Source organism: Nerophis lumbriciformis, linkage group LG18 (genome assembly GCF_033978685.3).
Source record: "Nerophis lumbriciformis linkage group LG18, RoL_Nlum_v2.1, whole genome shotgun sequence".
Taxonomy (NCBI): domain Eukaryota; kingdom Metazoa; phylum Chordata; class Actinopteri; order Syngnathiformes; family Syngnathidae; genus Nerophis; species Nerophis lumbriciformis.
Genome location: NC_084565.2, coordinates 7532125 through 7553773, shown reverse-complemented (window position 1 = coordinate 7553773; position 21649 = coordinate 7532125). Strand labels below are relative to the sequence as shown.

The following is a 21649-nucleotide window of genomic DNA, read 5'->3' as shown; positions in this document are numbered from 1 at the left end:
TCTCTTGTGGAAGGTAGAGAATGTTTGTTTGGGATTTCACTATTTGTTTGGAGGTGAAGATCGCGTTCAAGTGGATACAGAAGCTGTCGGTGGAAGTCACGGCCAGCATCGTATGAGGGTTGTCTCGATCTGGATACATGCTGAAGAAAAGCTGGAAACACAATACATTTGTTTTCTTTGTCTATTTTTTTGTGCATATTTTCTTTATTTGTTTTCCATAATTAGCTTCTTTCAGCTTGTTTTTGTCTTCAGCTTGTTGGGTTGGAAACATCACAAAGCTTATGATTAGCTCTAGAGATGTCCGATAATATCGGACTGTGTCATGTCTGTGTAATCATGTTTTGTTTTAAGTCATGTTTTGTTTAGTTTCTGGCTTTTCACTCCCTTGTCTTGTTTGCATGATTACCCATTAGTTTCACCTGTTCCACGTTTGGACTCATTGTGCACTCTTGTTTGTCACCATAGCAACCATTAGTTTTCACCTGTCACGTCACGCACCTGTTTCACGTTTTGAGTCACGCACCTGCTTTCACTAATCATGTCCATAGTATTTAAGTTCATTCATTTTCTGTTGTTCGTCCTGACGACATCCCCGCATTTATGCCCCCTGTCACACTCTGTCCACCTCTGCGCACGTCATGTCCATGCCAAGTAAGTTTGTTTATTATTGCCACAGTTAGTGTTTTTGTTGTTCATAGTTTTTTGCCCCCGTGCAAGTCTTTTGTTTTCATTAGTCAAGTTTGTACATCCGCCTTGAGCGCGCCTTTTGTTCCTTTGAGTGTTATTATTAAATATGTATTCACCTACAAGTCATATCTGGTTCAAATGTTCATTTGCAACTCGGGAGAACAAACCAAGCCAAAGTCCAAGTCTTGACAGACTGACGATGTTATCGGCCGATAAATGCTTTAAAATGTAGTATCGGAAATTATCGGTATCGGTTTCAAAAAGTAAAATGCATGACTTTTTAAAACGCCGCTGTACAGAGTCTCCCAGTCATACTTGCAAACCCTCCCGAATTTCCCGGGAGACTCCCAAATTTCAGTGCCCCTCCCGAAAATCTCCCGGGGCAACCATTCTCCCGAATTTCTCCCAATTTCCACCCAGAAAACAATATTGGGGGCGTGCCGGCCCAATCACATACTATCTACGGCTTTTCACACAAGTGAATGTAAGGCATACTTGTTCAACAGCCATACAGGTCACACTGAAGGTGGCTGTTGATGAAGATAGATATCTACATATATCCATATTTAAGAATTATTTCTTTCTATAGTCAGGTTTGAAATAACTAGTGTTTTCTCTTTGTGCTCTTTCTATTTTTTCTCCATCTCACGACCGAGGGTACACTGTGGACTACCTTGAGCTTGGAATGCAGGGAGTAGCAATACTCCTTTTTCTTATCGTATCCTGTCTCTTCTCAGAGTAGAACAATTGACTTGTGTATTACTTCTGGAGGGTGGGGGCGAGGGACATATTGAAGAACACAGCACTTCCGTAAGGTTGGCAGATCAACTTGACTACGCAATTGAATGTGTTGTCCTAGGCTGGTCTCTTCGAAGCTTTGAAAATAAATTGCAAAATACCTATTCTGTTCTGGTAATAATTTAAACTCAGCTTATGTGTCATCAAAAGAACTTGGGATTGACCAGTAACTTAAATTCCCTTGGAGGAACATCTGGTCCAAACGCAACACTGTATAAACAACTTTAACACTGTTACAAATATGCGCCACACTGTGAACCCACACCAAACAAGAATGACAAATACATTTTGGGAGAACATCCGCACCGTAACACAACATAAACACAACGGAACAAATACCCAGAACCCCTTGCAGCACTAACTCTTCCGGGACGCTACAATATACACCCCCCGCTTCCCCCCAACCCCGCCCACCTCAACCTCCTCATGCTCTCTTAGGGAGAGCATGTCCCAAATTCCAAGCTGCTGTTTTGAGGCATGTTAAAAAAAATAATGCACTTTGTGACTTCAATAATAAATATGGCAGTGCCATGTTGGCATTTTTTTTCCAATAACTTGAGTTGATTTATTTTGGAAAACCTTGTTACATTGTTTAATGCATCCAGCGGGGCATCACAACAAAATTAGGCATACTAATGTGTATCGGTTGATATCGTAATCGGTTATTTTATAAATAAAGTTGATTTGATTTGATTTGATTAAGAGTTGGACAATATCGGAATATCGGATATCGGCAAAAAAGCCATTATCGGACATCTCTAATTAGCTCGTATTTATTTGCACACATTGCGTTAGTGATACTTACACTGCACAGGACCACAATAGTGAAGATTGTGGCCACTTTGGAGACTTTGAAGCAGCATCTGCAACCACAACAAATATATTACGTACCAGAAAATGCAATTTTGCAAAAAAATATGTATGTGAATGAAGTGAATGAATTAAATGCTGACTATAGATAGCGTCAAGTATCAAAACATTCGACTCTTGGGTGCATGTCTGTAAGATTGGCACAAAAAAAATCGAGCATAGTAACGTTAGCACGCTAAAAGTTAGCATGACAAAATATTTGACTCTGTGGTGTACACCTGCAACATGAGCTAAAAAGCTGGCATGCCAACATTATCATGCTGACAGTTAGCATACATTAAGGAACTAAGTATTTGACTCTAAGGTGTATACCAGCAAAATAAGCTCAGACCAAGATCACCCCGTTAAATAGCATGCTAAGGTTAGCATGCGTCAAGGAACAAAACATACCACTCTTAGGTGTACAACATATCTGCAAAATTAGCACAAAAAAAGCTAGCATTGTAACGTTAAAGCATGCTCACGTCAACATGCGTCAAGGAACAAAATATATGACTATTGGGTGTGTCGCTGCAAAATCAGAAAAAAAACAAGCATACTAACAAAAAGTTGAAAAAATAACAAAATATTTGACTCTGAGATGTAAATCTGCTAAATTAGCTAAAAAGCCAGCATGCTAACTGTTTACGTGCATGAAGTAACAACATATATGCAACATGAGCTAAAAAAGCTAGCCTTCCAATATTAGCATGCTAACAGTTAACATGATGAAGTAATTACATATTTGAATCTGAAGTGCATATCTACAAAATTTGCTAACGAGCTGGCATGCCAGCATTAGCATGTTAACATGCTAACATTTAGCATACGTTAAACTAAATATTTGACTCTAAGGTGTATACCAAAATTGGCTAAAATGCTAGCATGTGCAAACATTAACATGCGTCATGGAACAAAATATATGACTATACAAGCAAAAAAAAAATTTAAAAACCTAGCATGCTGACAAAAAATTGGCATACGTAAAATACCAAAATATTTGACTCTGAGATGTAAACCTGCTAAATTAGCTAAAAAAGCTAGCATACTAACAGATAATGTGTGAAGTAACAAAATATATGAGTCTGAGGAGTATACCTCCAACATGAGCTATAAAAGCTAGCCTTCCAATATTTGCATGCTAACAGTTAACATGATGAAGTAATTACATATTTGAATCTGAAGTGCATATCTACAAAATTTGCTAACGAGCTGGCATGCCAGCATTAGCATGTTAACATGCTACCATTTAGCATACGTTAAACTAAATATTTGACTCTAAGGTGTATACCAAAATTGGCTAAAATGCTAGCATGTGCAAACATTAACATGCGTCATGGAACAAAATATATGACTATACAAGCAAAAAAAAATTTTAAAAACCTAGCATGCTGACAAAAAGTTGGCATACGTAAAATACCAAAATATTTGACTCCGAGATGTAAACCTGCTAAATTAGCTAAAAAAGCTAGCATGCTAACAGATAACGTGTGAAGTAACAAAATATATGACTCTGAGGTGTATACCTGCAACATGAGCTAGAAAAGCTAGCCTTCAAATATTAGCATGCTAACAGTTAACATGATGAAGTAATTACATATTTGTGCATATCTACAAAATTTGCTAAAGAGCTGGCATGCCAGCATTAGCATGTTAACATGCTACCATTTAGCATACGTTAAACTAAATATTTGACTCTAAGGTGTATACCAAAATTTGCTAAAATGCTAGCATGTGCAAACATTAATATGCGTCATGGAACAAAATATATGACTATACAAGCAAAATTAAAAAAAAACAACCTAGCATGCTGACAAAAAGTTGGCATACGTAAAATACCTAAATATTTGACTCCGAGATGTAAACCTGCTAAATTAGCTAAAAAAGCTAGCATGCTAACAGATAACGTGTGAAGTAACAAAATATATGACTCTGAGGTGTATACCTGCAACATGAGCTAGAAAGCTAATGTGTTAATGTTAGCTTGCTAACAGTTAGCATAGAAAAAGTAACAAAACAGTTAACTCTGAGGTATACCAGCAAAATTAGAGAACTAACTTGATGCTTTTGGTGAGCCTGAAGGTGAAGCTGAGGTTTTCCAGAACGTCGCTCTTGTCTGACGAGTTGGAGCGCAGCAGCGACAGGCTGGTGACCTCGCTGCCCAGCCGGTACCGCCTCTCCAGGTCCATGGCGCTGCTGTCCCAGGGCTCCTCCCCGCCGTAGAAGCTGGGGTTGTGCACCGTCAAGTAGCTCATGCTGGGGGAGAAGAACCCAAAACCAAAGTTTGTGCTGTTAGAACCCCAGCTGATGTCAGCACATTTTTAGAAAGATTCTTGTTAAAAAGACCACAAAAAAGTGGAATAAAAGAACAAAATGTAACGAGAAAAAGTTGCAATGTTGACTTTTAGTAACACAAAGCTGCCATGCATTTAAAATACTTTTTGGGGGAAATATTGCATATTTTACATGTTTACATGTTTTCCATATAAATAAAACAAGCTCTTCTTTGACAAAAAGGGCATAAAGCGGCGTAAAACATTCAAACATAATGAAAACTTCAAATCGACAGCTAGATCTAAAGATCCAAACTACGGCCCGCGGGCCAAGTGCAGCCCGCTAGCGTCTTCAGTTTGGCCCGTATGTGTGTATGTGTATGTATATATGTATGTATGTATGTATATTTCGGGGGGTACGCTCTGGGCCTGCCTGTCAGACGGGGGTCGACGCCTCAGGCTACTGCATCCGAACTGCGTGTCTGGAGCTCCTGGGTCCCGCTGTCCATCCCTTCCGGGTGCCCGTCTTGGTTGGGGCCTGTTGGGCCTAGTCCCTGCGTCTATTGTGGTAGCTTGGTGCTGCAAGGTATTCCAAGGTGCTGCGAGTCGGCCAGTTGCTGGGGTAGTGACCTTGTTTGTCAGCATGTCTGTGATCTTCTTTTAATTCTTTTTTTTTTTTTTTTTTTTTTAATTAATTAATTTATTTATTTATTTATTTATTTATTTTTTAATATATTTTATTAATATTATTTTTTAATTTTCCCCTCCCTCAGGGGGGGGGCTCGGCGGGGCGGTTGCTGGTTGTTCCATCTCCATCGTTGGGGTCCCTGCGGGTGGGGTGGGTGGTTCCCGTGGCCCTGTGCCTGGGTGGTCCTGCGGCGGCCGGTTTGGGTGGGGTGGCCGGGGGCTGGCCTCGCCGCGCTCTCCGGGGGTGGGGGGTGGGCTCGTGGGGGCCCGGTTGCCGGTGGGGCGGGGGCGGTCTTCCCGTCCGGTTGCGGGGAGTCTCTGGGTCCCTCGGGCGGGGCGTCTCGCCTTTCTGCCCGTGTGGGGTGTGGTCTCTCGCTGGCTTGGGGTCTGGCTGTCCCCTGCTTTTCTCGTGCCCTGTCCTCTGCCGGGTGCGTCTGTCTGCGGCCTGCTGCTGGCCCTTGTGGGCGGTACGGTGGGTCGGGCTCTGGGGTTCCTGTCGCTGGCCGGCTTGGCTGCGTGGGGGCGGTGGTCCCTGGTTCCCTGGGCACCACGCCTACTGTTTGTGGGTTGGGCTCTCGGGGGTGATGGGGCCGTGCTCTGGCTCCCTTGCACTCTGGGAGTCGAATGTATTGTACATGCAAATTCACATATGCTCACATACGTACATAGGTACCTACGCTCCCACATACATACACAAATACAGTACATATTTACCTACCTAATGTTCGTACATCCACACGCACATTCAATATACAAACATACACATACACATACTGTACATATACATTCACTGTACAAACACATATACACATTCTGTACATATACATTCATTGTACAAACACATATACACATTCTGTACATATACAAGTACATATGCATACTTACACTCATGCACATAATCACGTTTCATCAAACATATATTAACGTTGTTGCCCTAGGGTAAACTGGGTGTAACACATGGCACACTGACAAAGCTTAACCTATTGTGACTATAACAATCTACAAGGTTAATGTAGGTTGCTTCTCTTTCTCCCCCTCCATTTTTCTGCATTCTTTCGTATCTCAAGTTATCATTACGTATATGTATTGTTGCATTTAAACAACTGTATTGTTGATAATAAAGGTAAATTATTGGTATTGTTCATTATCAATAGCGCTATTTCTATTGGTATTTGTATTGATCCATTTGTAGTGTAATAATGCTCATTGTTATTTCTGTATTATTTTTTATTTTTCGCTAACTGCTTATTTGCTATTACTCTTACCATCATATTTGTACATGTCATATTTGCTGATGTTGCTCTATTGTTGTTGTTGTTGTTGTTGTTTGCTGTTGTTGTTTTTGTCTCTCTGTCTAATCCCCCTCTTGTCCCCACAATTTCCCCCTCTGTCTTCTTTTTTTTTCTCTTTCTATCCCCTCCTGCTCCGGCCCGGCTGCACTAAATGATAATATAAATACATTTAATAAAGTCAAATACAAATAAGGCAACAAGAGAAGTATCCTACACTTCTCTTTTGTAAAGTAAATCTGAACAGCCGACATGGGCATCTACATCAACTATATGATTTGCCTGAGAAGCTGGACAGGACATAAAAAAAAAAAAAAAAAAAAAAAAAAAAAAAAAGTTTGGCCCGTGAGACCTCACGAGTTCTTCAAAAGTTCAACAAAGCATGCAGAGTGCTTTCAAATTTCCGTATTTCCTTGAATTAGCGACGGGGCGGTAATTAATTTATAACCTCTTCTCACTCCGGCGCTTACCAAAGGCATGCGGTAAATGTAAGCATGCGCTAATTATTTTAAAACCTCTTCTCACTCCGGCGCTTACCAAAGGCATGCGGTAAATTTAGGCCTGCGCCTATAAATTTGAGTGTGATGTAAGGATATTATCATGAAAAGCATATTTAATAAAAAAAACGATATTATGGTCTTACCTTTACTTATAAATGAAGTCCATGCGCAGTTCCTTCTGAACAAAAGCATTGATAACTTGTTTATAGAAGTCTTCCTTATCTTTCTTCAGTTTTAAAAGACTCTCTGTCTCGATGGAGATCTTCCTTTAATTATTACCTGCTGCTTCCATTGAAAGTCCAGTTTAGAAAACGGTTTTATTTTAGATATGTAATCCTCCATGTTAAAAGTGCAAGCGAGAGGAAAAAATAAAGGATCGCTGCTAACTGTTGCTGCTTGTTGTCACTTCTTCTGCAGCCGAGTAGTCGCAAGAAGGATCACTAGCGCCCTCTACCACCAGGAGGCAGGAGTCATTTAATGACTCATATTTGACACACGCAGCTACGGTATATTAATAAAACATAGCTGCTTACTGTTCTTTTTAGCATATTCAATAGCTTGGACCTTAAATCCTACTGAATAGCTCTTTATCTTCTTCCCTTTATGCAACTTTAAATTATTGAAATCAGCCTCCTCCATTTTGAAAATGATGACAGGTGAAGTGTCACTCGTGACGTGACGAGTTTGACCCGGCGGAAATTCTAGGCATATGCTAATTATTTTGCGAAACGAGTGTGACCCGGCGGTAATTCTAGACATGCGCTAATAAAAATAATATTTTGCGAAACGAGTTTGACCCGGCGGTAATTCTGACCCGGCGGTAATGCTAAGCATGCGCTAATTATTTTGCGAAACGAGTTTGACCCGGCGGTAATTCTAGGCAGGCGCATACTATATATCCGGTGGCTATTCAAGGAAATACGGTAACTTTAAATAACAAGCTGCTTCTGAATGTTATATATTTACTGCCACCTTGTGGACAATGTGAGTGAATCAGATCAACGACCTTTGAAAGTGTGTTGAAATCATAGCACAGCATTTCCTTATATGACACGATCCAAACAACCTTCCCTAGTCATGGTGCAATAATAAAAATAAAAATGCAACTAATATTATAGGTCACACATAACACAACCTGCTCACTGAACTTTGTGGACATTATAAAAAACGTCCAAATACCAATGAAAAAAATTCTAAATTGAAATCCATTAAGGTGCATGATGAGAAAATGCAAAACACTCTCTCCAGACTTATCCATGTTTGGCACATTTTAGCTGCTTGATTAATTACAAAACTTTCAGAAGGTTGTCACGGAAGTACAAGGTAGGAGTCAAACTTTCACATACTATTAATATCCAATTAAATTAATTATATATCCATAATTTGTTTTATTTAATATGTACACACACACACACACACTATATATATGTGTGTGTGTATATGTGTATATATGTATATATACATACATTTGTATATATATATATGTATATATATATATATATGTATATATACATACAGTATATACACACTCCTCTCTGAGCTGCCACCTTAACGTGGTAGAGGAGTTTGCGTGTCCCAATGATCCTAGGAGCTATGTTGTCCGGGGGCTTCTATGCCCCCTGGTAGGGTCTCCCAAGGCAAACTGGTCCTAGGTGAGGGATCAGACAAAGAGCAGCTCGAAGACCTCTATGAAGAACACGAACAAGGAACCCAGATTTCCCTCGCCCGGACGCGGGTCACCGGGGCCCTCCTCTGGAGCCAGGCCCGGAGGTGTGGCACGATGGCGAGCGCCTGGTGGCCGGGCCTGTCCCCATGGGGCCCGGCCGGGCACAGCCCGAAGAGGCAACGTGGGTCCCCCCTCCAATGGGCTCACCACCCATAGCAGGGGTCATAGAGGTCGGGTGCGATGTGAGCTGGGCGGAAGCCGAAGGCAGGGCACTTGGCGGTCCGATCCTCGGCTACAGAAGCTAGCTCTTGGGACGTGGAACGTCACCTCGCTGGGGGGGAAGGAGCCTGAGCTAGTGCGTGAGGTGGAGAAGTTCCGGCTAGATATAGTCGGACTCACTTCGACGCACAGCAAGGGCTCTGGAACCAGTTCTCTTGACAGGGGCTGGACTCTCTTCCACTCTGGCGTTGCCAGCAATGAGAGGCGACGGGCTGGGGTGGCAATTCTTGTTTCCCCTCGGCTCAAAGCCTGCACGTTGGAGTTCAACCCGGTGGACGAGAGGGTAGCCTCCCTCCGCCTTCGGGTGGGGGGACGGGTCCTGACTGTTGTTTGCGCTTACGCGCCCAACGGCAGTTCAGATTACCCACCCTTTTTGGATTCACTCGAGGGAGTACTGGAGAGTGCTCCCCCGGGTGATTCCCTCGTTCTACTGGGGGACTTCAACGCTCATGTTGGCAACGACAGTGAAACCTGGAGAGGCGTGATTGGGAAGAATGGCCGCCCGGATCTGAACCCGAGTGGTGTTTTGTTATTGGACTTTTGTGCTCGTCACGGATTGTCAATAACAAACACCATGTTCAAACATAAGGGTGTCCATATGTGCACTTGGCACCAGGACACCCTAGGCCGCAGTTCCATGATCGACTTTGTAGTTGTGTCATCGGATTTGCGGCCTCATGTTTTGGACACTCGGGTGAAGAGAGGGGCGGAGCTTTCTACCGATCACCACCTGGTGGTGAGTTGGCTGCGATGGTGGGGGAGGATGCCGGACAGACCTGGCAGGCCCAAACGCATTGTGAGGGTTTGCTGGGAACGTCTAGCAGAGTCTCCTGTCAGAGAGAGTTTCAATTCCCACCTCCGGAAGAACTTTGAACATGTCACGAGGGAGGCGCTGGACATTGAGTCCGAGTGGACGATGTTCCGTACCTCTGTTGTCGGGGCGGCCGATTGGAGCTGTGGCCGCAGGGTAGTTGGTGCCTGTCGTGGCGGTAATCCTAGAACCCGTTGGTGGACACCGGCGGTGAGGGATGCCGTCAAGCTGAAGAAGGAGTCCTATCGGGTTCTTTTGGCTCATGGGACTCCTGACGCAGCAGACAGGTACTGACAGGCCAAGCGGTGTGCGGCTTCAGCGGTCGCGGAGGCAAAAACTCGGACATGGGAGGAGTTCGGTGAGGCCATGGAAAAAGACTTCCGGACGGCTTCGAAGCAATTCTGGACCACCATCCGCCGCCTCAGGAAGGGGAAGCAGTGCAGTGTCAACACCGTGTATGGTGGGGATGGTGCTCTGTTGACCTCGACTGCGGATGTTGTGGATCGGTGGAGAGAATACTTCGAAGACCTCCTCAATCCTACCAGCACGTCTTCCTATGAGGAAGCAGGGCCTGGGGAATCTGTGGTGGGCTCTCCTATTTCTGGGGCTGAGGTTGCCGAGGTAGTTAAAAAGCTCCTCGGTGGCAAGGCCCCGGGGGTGGATGAGATCCGCCCGGAGTACCTTAAGGCTCTGGATGTTGTGGGGCTGCCTTGGTTGACAAGACTCTGCAACATCGCGTGGACATCGGGGGCGGTACCTCTGGATTGGCAGACCGGGGTGGTGGTTCCTCTCTTTAAGAAGGGGAACCGGAGGGTGTGTTCCAACTATCGTGGGATCACACTCCTCAGCCTTCCCGGTAAGGTCTATTCAGGTGTACTGGAGAGGAGGCTACGCCGGATAGTCGAACCTCGGATTCAGGAGGAACAGTGTGGTTTTCGTCCTGGTCGTGGAACTGTGGACCAGCTCTATACTCTCGGCAGGGTCCTTGAGGGTGCATGGGAGTTTGCCCAACCAGTCTACATGTGCTTTGTGGACTTGGAGAAGGCATTCGACCGTGTACCCCGGGAAGTCCTGTGGGGAGTGCTCAGAGAGTATGGGGTAACGGACTGTCTTATTGTGGCGGTTCGCTCCCTGTATAATCGGTGTCAGAGCTTGGTCCGCATTGCCGGCATTAAGTCGGACACGTTTCCAGTGAGGGTTGGACTCCGCCAGGGCTGCCCTTTGTCACCGATTCTGTTCATAACCTTTATGGACAGAATTTCTAGGCGCAGTCAGGGCGTTGAGGGTATCTGGTTTGGTGGCTGCAGGATTAGGTCTCTGCTTTTTGCAGATGATGTGGTCCTGATGGCTTCATCTGGCCAAGATCTTCAGCTCTCACTGGATCGGTTCGCAGCCGAGTGTGAAGCGACTGGGATGAGAATCAGCACCTCCAAATCCGAGTCCATGGTTGTCGCCCGGAAAAGGGTGGAGTGCCATCTCCGGGTTGGGGAGGAGATCTTGCCCCAAGTGGAGGAGTTCAAGTACCTCGGAGTCTTGTTCACGAGTGAGGGAAGAGTGGATCGTGAGATCGACAGGCGGATCGGTGCGGCATCTTCAGTAATGCGGACGCTGTATCGATCCGTTGTGGTGAAGAAGGAGCTGAGCCAGAAGGCAAAGCTCTCGATTTACCGGTCGATCTACGTTCCCATCCTCACCTATGGTCATGAGCTTTGGGTCATGACCGAAAGGACAAGATCACGGGTACAAGCGGCCGAAATGAGTTTCCTCCGCCGGGTGGCGGGGCTCTCCCTTAGAGATAGGGTGAGAAGCTCTGCCATCCGGGGGGAGCTCAAAGTAAAGCCGCTGCTCCTCCATATCGAGAGGAGCCAGATGAGGTGGTTCGGGCATCTGGTCAGGATGCCACCCGAACGCCTCCCTCGGGAGGTGTTTCGGGCACGTCCGACCGGTAGGAGGCCACGGGGAAGACCCAGGACACGTTGGGAAGACTATGTCTCCCGGCTGGCCTGGGAACGCCTCGGGATCCACCGGGAGGAGCTGGACGAAGTGGCTGGGGAGAGGGAAGTCTGGGCTTCCCTGCATAGGCTGCTGCCCCCGCGACCCGACCTCGGATAAGCGGAAGAAGATGGATGGATGGATGGAGTATATACACATATACACACACACACACACATATATATATATATACATATATATATATATTTAAATACAAATTTAGTCTCACAATAAATATAACTGTTTTCAACTTAAACCTATTTTTTTCTAAAACATCCTTTTTTTCTCAAATTAAATGCTATATATATATATATACAAATGTATGTATATCAGTGACGTGCGGTCACTGATATGGCAGGTGAGGCGGGGCCTCACCTGCCATCATGGAAAGAAAAAAAATGTAAAAAGAAAAAAAATTAATTAAATTGTTATATGTATTCAGTGATTATACTATAACGTTATTTTCTATTTAACTTCACCAGTTTTAAATGATTTTTTTTCCAAAATCGCTGAATTTTCACATTTGCCGTTCAAATACTGAGAAGAGACGGTGCGGTGATCAGCAGCCAGTCGAGGCACGTCACTCAGTGCCTCAACATGGATTGCGGACTCGACTAACTGCTGGCCTGCTGTGCAGTGAGACCGTATTGCTATATGAATTATATTATACATTTCCATAGTTTAGTTAGCTGAGGTATATAATGTACAGTGTATTTTGTCAACAACTGTATGTGTGTAACGTATTTCTTGTGCTGAGCGATCATAAAACTGCTGCGAAGACGCACTGTGTGTGGCTCGCGTAATCCCGCCTCCTGGTGCCGGTTAATGAACCCCCGCTGCAGAATGCACCCCCCGACGGGAGCGCCACACCAACCAAAGCCCACACCCAAACCCTCCACGTGCAAGACCGAATCCACCCAAAAAAAGTCACTTAACAAGAAGCCAAAAAGTGCAAAAACAACAATGTTGTTGAAGGAGCGTGAATGACTGCAGGGACACAACATTAGGTACACCTGCAGACTGCAGCACGGATTTCATATTTCATTCATTCACAACTCCTCCAACACCAACACCACTGTTCCCGCACTTATAAGTAAAGGTAAGACCAAAATAACGTTTTTTTAATTAAATGTGATTTTTTGTGTGCTACAGTTTGTATGGGTAAAGTTAAAGTTAAGTTAAAGTAGCAATGATTGTCACACACACACTAGGTGTGGTGAAATTTGTCTTCTGCATTTGACCCATCCCTTGTTCACCCCCTGGGAGGTGAGGGGAGCAGTGGGCAGCAGCGGTGCCGCGCCCAGGAATCATTTTTGGTGATTTAACCCCCAATTCCAACCCTTGATGCTGAGTGGAAAGCAGGGAAGAATGCTGGTATGAGCTTTTAAACATAACCCGTTTACTGCTGCCAATCAAATGGTGAATAAGATACTCTTTAGGGTTCATATGTTTGTAAATCTGACTGTGATGAAGTCAGTGCCTCACCAGCCATCAACCTCACTGCACGTCACTGATATATATATATATATATATATATATATATATATATATATATATATATATATATATATATATATAAACATATATATATATATATATATATATATATATATATATAACCTGCTTTAAGCCCCTAGCCAAAATTTTTTAGCCTAATGCTGCGGCCAAGTCAAAAAATTTGGACACCCCTGATCTAGAGATTTTTGAAATAATATACGACCTATTTTTAACAATTTTATGAATTGGAGCCTTTTGGATACCTAAGAAGTTTAGTGGGATTTTCTTTTAAACTGTCATTGCTCAAAAAATAATAATGAATCAAAATCAACTTTGTTATAAATTATTGACCTATTTAAGACTCCACTTAAAAATGTTAAACATTTTTATGACTGAGACTCTTTAGGGTTCCTGGGACCAAACTTGAGGGGAGTCCTTTTCGGTAAAAAAAAAAAAATCAATTGGTTTTGAAAATGAAAAATATCAAAAGGCACCCCCCACATGTTTTAATTTTTTAGTGTGTGGTCCTCGGTGGAGAAAGTTTGGACACCCTAAAGCAGTGGTTCTCAAACTTTTGTCACCAAGTACTACCTATTCAGTAGGGCAGAGATTTTAGTTAACACGTTTATTTAATATTATTGGCCACGGTAACTTTACACGCAGTTTGAACAGTAACACTGTGTTTGAATAGCTAATTAAGTGATTATTTTGGCGTACCACTAGATGGAACCCGCGTACACAGTACCACCGTTTGAGACGACAAATAATGTTCATCCAAAATTAATTAAATGAATATAAATATGGTGGTTATACTTCCGGTTCAAAGAAGAAACTTTGTCCAGATTATGAAAGGTTTGGGCCTCACCTGTACGGATACGTAAAAACTGAAGGCGGCTATGGAGGACGCACCTGTCGTCTTGTGGGAACCTGAGCAGGGGCGTCCTCTCTGAGATGTTGGCTGAATTTGTCTTCCCCGTCAGAATGTTGACCACGCTGTAATTGTGCCTGCAACACAAACACAGTCATTTTGCAGAGGAAGAAAAGGCTTCTCATGAACTTTGACCCCTTTGGGGAGGTGTCACATGTGTGAGCAGACTGCCAGATGCGCCCCTGGCTGTCACACTGAAGGTGACTTGATCATTAAATGCTGTTTCTTTGTTGCCCTGCAGGAGGCGCAGTTGGCTCCTGGAGGTGGGAGGTCATGCTTTTAATACCAATTGTGTTGCTGTTTGTGTTAGAGTGCAGCACTGTTCCCTGAGTGGAAGGTGCACCTGCTTCTCCATCCATCCATCCATTTTCTGCTTAAAATATACAAAATATCTGTATTAGAATTCTAATACAAATATTCGTTTTTATTCAATTACACTAAATATAATTTTTTCTCAATTTATGACACAATTATTTTTTTCTCACATTAAACATAATTTTTTTTCTCAAATTAAATGCAACTTCTCACTCGGAAAAAATACGATTTTTGTTCTCAAATGTTTTTTTCTGAGACAAAATATGTTTTCTTCAAATTTAACAGAACTTTTTTCTCAAATGAAATGCAATATTTTCTCAGATAAAATAGAAAAATGTTTTATTATGTACAACTTTTTTCTCAAATTAAATGCAACTTTTTTCTCTCAGATACAATATGACTGTTTTTTCTGAAATTATTAAATTTTCTGAGATAAAATACAACTTTTTTCTTCACATTAAATATAACTTTTTTCTCAACTTAACAAAAGTTTTTTACAGCAGTCACTAACGTTCTTTTGTCAAAACGTGCGAGCAAGGCGCGAGTGCATCTCACCTGCTTCTAATATACAAAATATTTTTTGTTATAATTTTAATATTAGTCTAATTAAATTAAATATAATTAAATATGTATTTTTTAATGAATACAACTTTTTTTCTGAACTTTTAACACAATTTTTTTTTTCTCAAATTATTATTTTTATTTTTTTTCTTAAATTAAATGCAACTATTTTTCTCAAATTAAGCACAAATTTCGTTTCAAAATAAAAAAAAATGTTTTCCAACTAAAACTTATTTTTTTCTCAAATTAAATGCAATGTCTCCCTCGGATAAAATACAACTTTTTTTCTCAAATAATTTTTTTGAGATAAAATACAACTATTTTCTTAAAATTAAATACAACTTTTTGCTCAAATTAAATGCTAATTTCTTCTCAATTAAATTTTTTTTTTTTTTCTTAAATTACAGTATGTACAAGTTTTTTCCTCAAATTAAAACAAACATTTTTTACGGCGGTCACTAACCTTCTCACGTCAACACGTGCGAGCAAGGAGCGAGTGCATCTCACCTGCTTCTAATATCCCCCAAAAAATGTTGTTATAATGTCTATAATGTAAAGATTAAAAATAATTAAATATAGATATTTAATAAATACAATTTACAACACAATATTTTTTTCTCAAATTAAACATATTTTTTCTCACATTAAATGCAGCTATTTTTGTCAAATTAAAAACAAATTTAGTCTCACACTAAATATATCTTTTTTTCAACTTAAACCTATTTTTTTCTAAAACATCCTTTTTTTCTCAAATTAAATGCAGCTGTTTTTCTCAAATTAAATAAAAATGTCTCAAAATAAATATACCTTTTTATTCAACTTAAACCAATTTTTCCTCAAATTAATCATAACCTTTTTCTCAAATTAAATGCAACTTCTTTCTCGGATAAAAGACAAGTTTTTTTTTCTCAATTTTTTTTCTGAGATAAAATACAACTATTTTCTTAAAATGACTACAACTTTTTTCTCAAATTAAATTCTAATTTCTTCGTAGATAAAATAAAAACATTTTCTAAAATTATGTACAACTTTTTTCTCAAATTAACAAAAACTTTTTACAGCAGTCACTAACCTTCTCTTGTCAACACGTGCGAGAAGGAGCGAGTGCATCTCACCGGCTTCTAATATCCAATATATTTTTTTGTTATAATTTTAATATTATTCTAATTAAATTAAATATGATTGTAGCTGAGATAGGCTCCAGCGCCCCCCCCCCCCCCCCCCCCCCCCCCCCCCCGCGACCCCAAAAGGGAATAAGCGGTAGAAAATGGATGGATGGATAATTAAATATACCTTTTTTAATGAATAAAAATGTTTTCTCAACATATAACACAATAATTTTTTTCTCAAATTAAAAATATGTTTTTGCTGAAATTAAATGCAACTATTTTTCTCAAATAAAATTGTTTTTTTCTCAAGTTAAATGCAATTATTTTTTCTAATTAAATATAAATTTAGTCTCAAAATAAAAATATATTTTTTTCAACTTAAACCTATTTTTTTCAAAAACATCGTTTTTTTTCTCAAATTAAATGCAGCTATTTTTCTCAAATTAAATACAAATTTAGTCTCAAAATAAATATAACTTTTTTTTCTCAAATTAAATGCAACTTCTTTCTCGGATAAAATACAACTTTTTTTCTCAAATTATTTTTCTGAGATAAAATACAAATATTTTCTTAAAATGAATACAACTTTTTTCTCAAATTAAATTCTACTTAGATAAAATACCTTTTTTTTCTTAAATTATGTACAACTTTTTTCTCAAATTAAAATTATTTTTTTTACGGCGGTCACTAACCTTCTCTTGTCAACACGTGCTTCTAAAATCCAAAATATTTTTTTGTTATAATGTTAATATTGTTTTAATTATTAAATAGTATTAAATATATAATTTTTAATGAATACAACTTTTTTCCTCAACATACAACACAATTATTTTTTTCTCAAATTTAATTATTTTTCTGAAATTAAATGCAACTATTTTTCTCAAATAAAATACAAATTTAGTCTCAATAAATACCACTTTTTTTTCAACTTGAATCTATTTTTTTCCTCAAATTAAAAATATTTTTCTCAAATTAAATGCAAATTTCTTCTAAGAAAAAATATTTTTCTTTCTTAAATTATGTACAAGTTTTTTCTCAAATTAACAAAAATGTTTACGCCGGCCACGAACCTTCTCTTGTCAACACGTGCGAGCAAGGAGCGAGTGCATCTCACTTGCTTCTAATATCCAAAATATTGTTTGTTATAATGTTAATATTATTGTAATTGGATTAAATATAAATTAAATAATTTTTATTTCTTGGTTTTTTTTTATTTCTTGATTTATCTTTTATGTGCCCCTTTTCTTATGTCTGTACAGCACTTTGGCCAACTGGGGCTGTTTTTACATCCATCCATCCATTTTCTACAGCTTGTCCCTTTTGGGGTCGCTGGAGCCTATCTCAGCTGCATATATTTACACCCTGGACAAGTCGCCAGCTCATCGCAGGGCCAACATGTGCTATATAAATAAATAAACTGAACTGAACTGAACTAAATATAATTAAATATAAAAAAAATATATAAATACAACTTATAACACAATTTGTTCTCAAATTAAACACATTTTTTCTCAATTTAAGTGCAGCTATTTTTTTCAAATTAAATACAAATTTTGTCTCAAAATAAATATTACTTTTTTTTCAACTTCAACCTATTTTGTCTTAAACATCATTTTTTCCCTAAAATTAAATGCAGCTATTTTTCTTGGATAAAATAAGGCTTAATAAAAAAAATTCTGAGATAAAATACAACTATTTTCTTAATATTAAATACAACTTTTCTCTCAAATTAAATGCAAATTTCTTCTTAGATACAATTTTTAAAAAATGTTTAAATTATGTACAACTTTTTTCTCAAATAAATGCAACTTTTTTCTCAAATTAACAAAATCAATTTTTACGGGGGTCACTAACCTTCTCTTGTCAGCACATGAATTGTCCATTGTCGTATAACTGATTAACAAACATTTAAAAAAATCTATAATAATCAGTCAGTCTTTTGAACGGCTCTTTGAAAACAAAGATCAGGGTCCCTTCAAATAGCCATAAATCTCATCCCTTGAACGCACCACTCAGTACAAGATGCTAAACTAACCGCTAAAATAAGCAAGCTAACCAAACTAACATGGCAGGTTAACAGGGAATTCCTGCTTTTACTATTATCCAGCAAGGTTTTAGGCGTCTACAAAATAAGGATATCATTTATTTATGACACATTATATTGTAATTTTGCCGTATTTGTGCGAGAAAGCCTCGTAGAGCGGAGGTGATTTCCCCACTTTTGTCCTGCCTTGAACGCAGCAGAGGAAGAAGAAGCTAACCGCTAAGCTAGTTAGCATTCCCGCTCACAGTGTAAGTTAAAGAGCATCCAGAAAAGTTTCTATCGTCCCTATATTGCACATATTTTATTATGCTACATGTATTGGAGTGTCTGTGCTGAATTTGAGAAAGGAAAGCCTCATAGTTGAAATGTTTTGCTAAACGACAAGCTAAGCTAAGCTAATGCTAGCCATTATGACAGTAGTGTGCTGCTCCTATATAACCAAGAAGGGGTTTTGGCATCCCTTTTTTATTACAGTTGTTTTATTAAATTACATATATTTAGGTAATATTTATATCTCTGTGTAAGGAAAACCTCATAGGAAAGAAAAGTTCCACTAATTACCTTCCATTTCTTCCGTTCAAGCTGGCACAGGCGCTTTTTGACCACTGGGGGGCAGCAGACACAACAATGCCAAAGTAGCCTTCAAAGTATTTTATCTGAGAAATTGTTGTTCTGATTTCAGAAAAACAAAAATGTGTCTTAAGTTGAGGGGAAAAATGAGTATTTATTATTAGAAGAAAGCTATATTTAATTTGAGAAATAATTGTTTAAAATCAGAAAAAAATATAGATTTTTTAGGTGAGGAAAAAAAGTGTTTATTAGGAGAAGAAGGCTGTGTTTAAGTTAAAGTACCAATGATTGTCACACACACACTAGGTGTGGTGAAATTTGTCCTCTGCATTTGGCCCATCCCCTTGTTCCACCCCCTGGGAGGTGAGGGGAGCAGTGGGCAGCAGCGGTGCCGCGCCCGGGAATCATTTTTGGTGATTTAACCCCCAATTCCAACTCTTAATGCTGAGTGCCAAGCAGGGAGGTAATGGGTCCCATTTTTATAGTCTTTGGTATGACTGGGCCGGGGTTTGAACTCACAACCTACCGATCTCAGGGCGGACACTCTAATTAATTTGGAGAAAAAAGTTGCATTTATATTGGAAAAAAAAAAAGGTTGTATAATATTTTGAGAAAAATCATGTTTAATCTGAGGGGGGAACATTGGTTTAAGTTGGAAAAAAAGTTGTATTTATTTTGAAAAAAAGTAGTTTAATTAGTTTTTAATTAATAAAGTTGTATATTATCTCAGGAAAAAAAATCGTCTTTATTTTGAATTTAAATGTTATTCAGTTTAATAAATCTGTATTTAATTTGAGAATTTTTTCATTACATTTTATTTTTTTAAGTATTTAATTTTGAGGAAAAAATCGTATTTTACCTATCTTAAGAAAATAAATGTGTTTTAATTTTTTTTAATTAGTTTTAATTAATAACATTGTATTTTATCTCAGTTTTTTTCTTTATTTTCAAATTTAAATGTTATTTGTTTTTTTTTTTAAATATTTAATTTCAGAGCAATTTTATTTAGTTTTTTCCTTTTTAAAAAAAGTGTATTTAATTTGAGGGGGAAAAATCGCATTTTATCTGAGGAAAAAAGTTTAATTTATCTGGAGAAAATATATGTGTTTTAAGTTGAGAAAAAGTTTTATTTAGAAGGAAGTTGTATTTAATTTGAGAACAATTGTGTTTAAAATGAGAAAAAATACTGACTTTTTAGGTGAGGAAAAAAGGTGTTTATTAGGAGAAGAAGGCTGTATTTAATTTGGAGAAAAAAAGTTGTATTTGATTTGAAAAAAAAGGTTGTATAATATTTTGAGAAAAGTCATGTTTAATCTGAGGGGGAAAATTGGTTTAAGTTGGGAAAAAAAGTTGTATTTATTTTGAGAAAAAAATAGTTTAATTAGTTTTAATGAATAAAGTTGTATATTATCACAGAAAAAATTGTCTTCAATTTGAATTGAAATGTTATTCAGTTTAATAAATCTGTATTTAATTTGAGAATTTTTTTGTTTATTTTTTTTTAAAGTATTTAATTTGAGAAAAAATCCTATTTTATCTGGGGGAAAAGTTGCATTTATCTTGAGAATATAAATGTGTTTAAAAATATTTAATTAGTTTTAAATAATAAAGTTGTATTTTGTCTCAGAATTTTTTTCTTTATTTTGAAATTTGAATGTTATTTAGTTGTTTTTTTTAAATATTTAATTTTAGAACAATTTTATTTAGTTTTTGCTTTTTTTAAAAAAAAAGTGTATTTAATTTGAGAAAAAAAATCACATTTTATCTGAGAAATAAGTTGCATTTATCTTGAGAAAATAGATGTTTTTTAAGTTTAAAGTTTTATTTAAAAGAAAATTGTATTTGATTTGAAGAAGAAAAAAAGTTAAATTTAATTTGAAAAAAAGTTGTATAATATTTTGAGGAAAAAAGTCATGTTTAATCCGAGGGGAGAAATGGGTTAAAGTTGGGGAAAAAAGTTGTATTATTTTGAGTAAAAAGTAGTTTAATTTGTTTTAATTAATAAAGTTGTATTTTATCTCAGAAGAAATGTATTTAGTTTGAATTTGAATGTTATTTAATTTAAAAGATATATTTAATATGAGAACCATTTTTTTTAGTTTTTGCTTTTTTTTTTAAAAATCTTATTTTATCTTAGAAAAAAGTAGAATTTATTTTGAGATAATAAATGTGTTTTAAGTTGAGAAAAAAGTTTTATTTAGAAGGAAGTTGTATTTAATTTGAAGAAAAAAGTTACATTTAATTTGAAAAAAAAGGTTGACTAATATTTTGAGGGAAAAAATCATGTTTAATCTGAGGGGAGAAGATGGGTTTAAATTGGGAAAAAAGTAGTATTTATTTTGAGAAAAAAGTAGTTTATTTAGTTTTAATAATAAAATTGTATTTTATCTCAGAAAAAATCGTCTTTAATTAGAATTTAAATGTTATTCAGTTTAATAAATGTGTATTTAATTTTAGAATTGTTTTATTTTTTTAAAAAGTGTATTTAATTTGAGAAAAATATAATCGTATTTTATCTGCGAAAAAATTTGCATTTAACTTGAGAAAAAATAAATGTGTGATCTTTCTGTGTGAAGTTTGCATGTTCTCCCCGTGACTGCGTGGGTTCCCTCCTGGTACTCCGGCTTCCTCCCACCTCCAAAGACATGCACCTGGGCATAGGTTGATTGGCAACACTAAATGGTCCCTAGTGTGTGAATGTGAGTGTGAATGTTGTCTGTCTATCTATCTGTTGGCCCTGTGATGAGGTGGCGACTTGTCCAGGGTGTACACCGCCTTCTGCCTGAATGCAGCT

The 21649-nt window shown here is 38.3% G+C and overlaps 1 protein-coding gene across 1 annotated transcript in view; it reads right to left on the bottom strand.

The window, feature by feature from the left end:
* Positions 1-21649, bottom strand: part of oca2 (oculocutaneous albinism II) — a 185120-nt gene that overhangs the window by 139530 nt on the left and 23941 nt on the right. The window contains exons 3-6 of the mRNA XM_061977567.1: positions 14238-14333; positions 4393-4590; positions 2291-2348; positions 79-151 (exon numbers count right to left, since the gene is read on the bottom strand). Of these exons, the coding sequence (XP_061833551.1) occupies positions 79-151; positions 2291-2348; positions 4393-4590; positions 14238-14333 (425 nt within the window). The remainder of the gene's footprint in view (positions 1-78; positions 152-2290; positions 2349-4392; positions 4591-14237; positions 14334-21649) is intronic.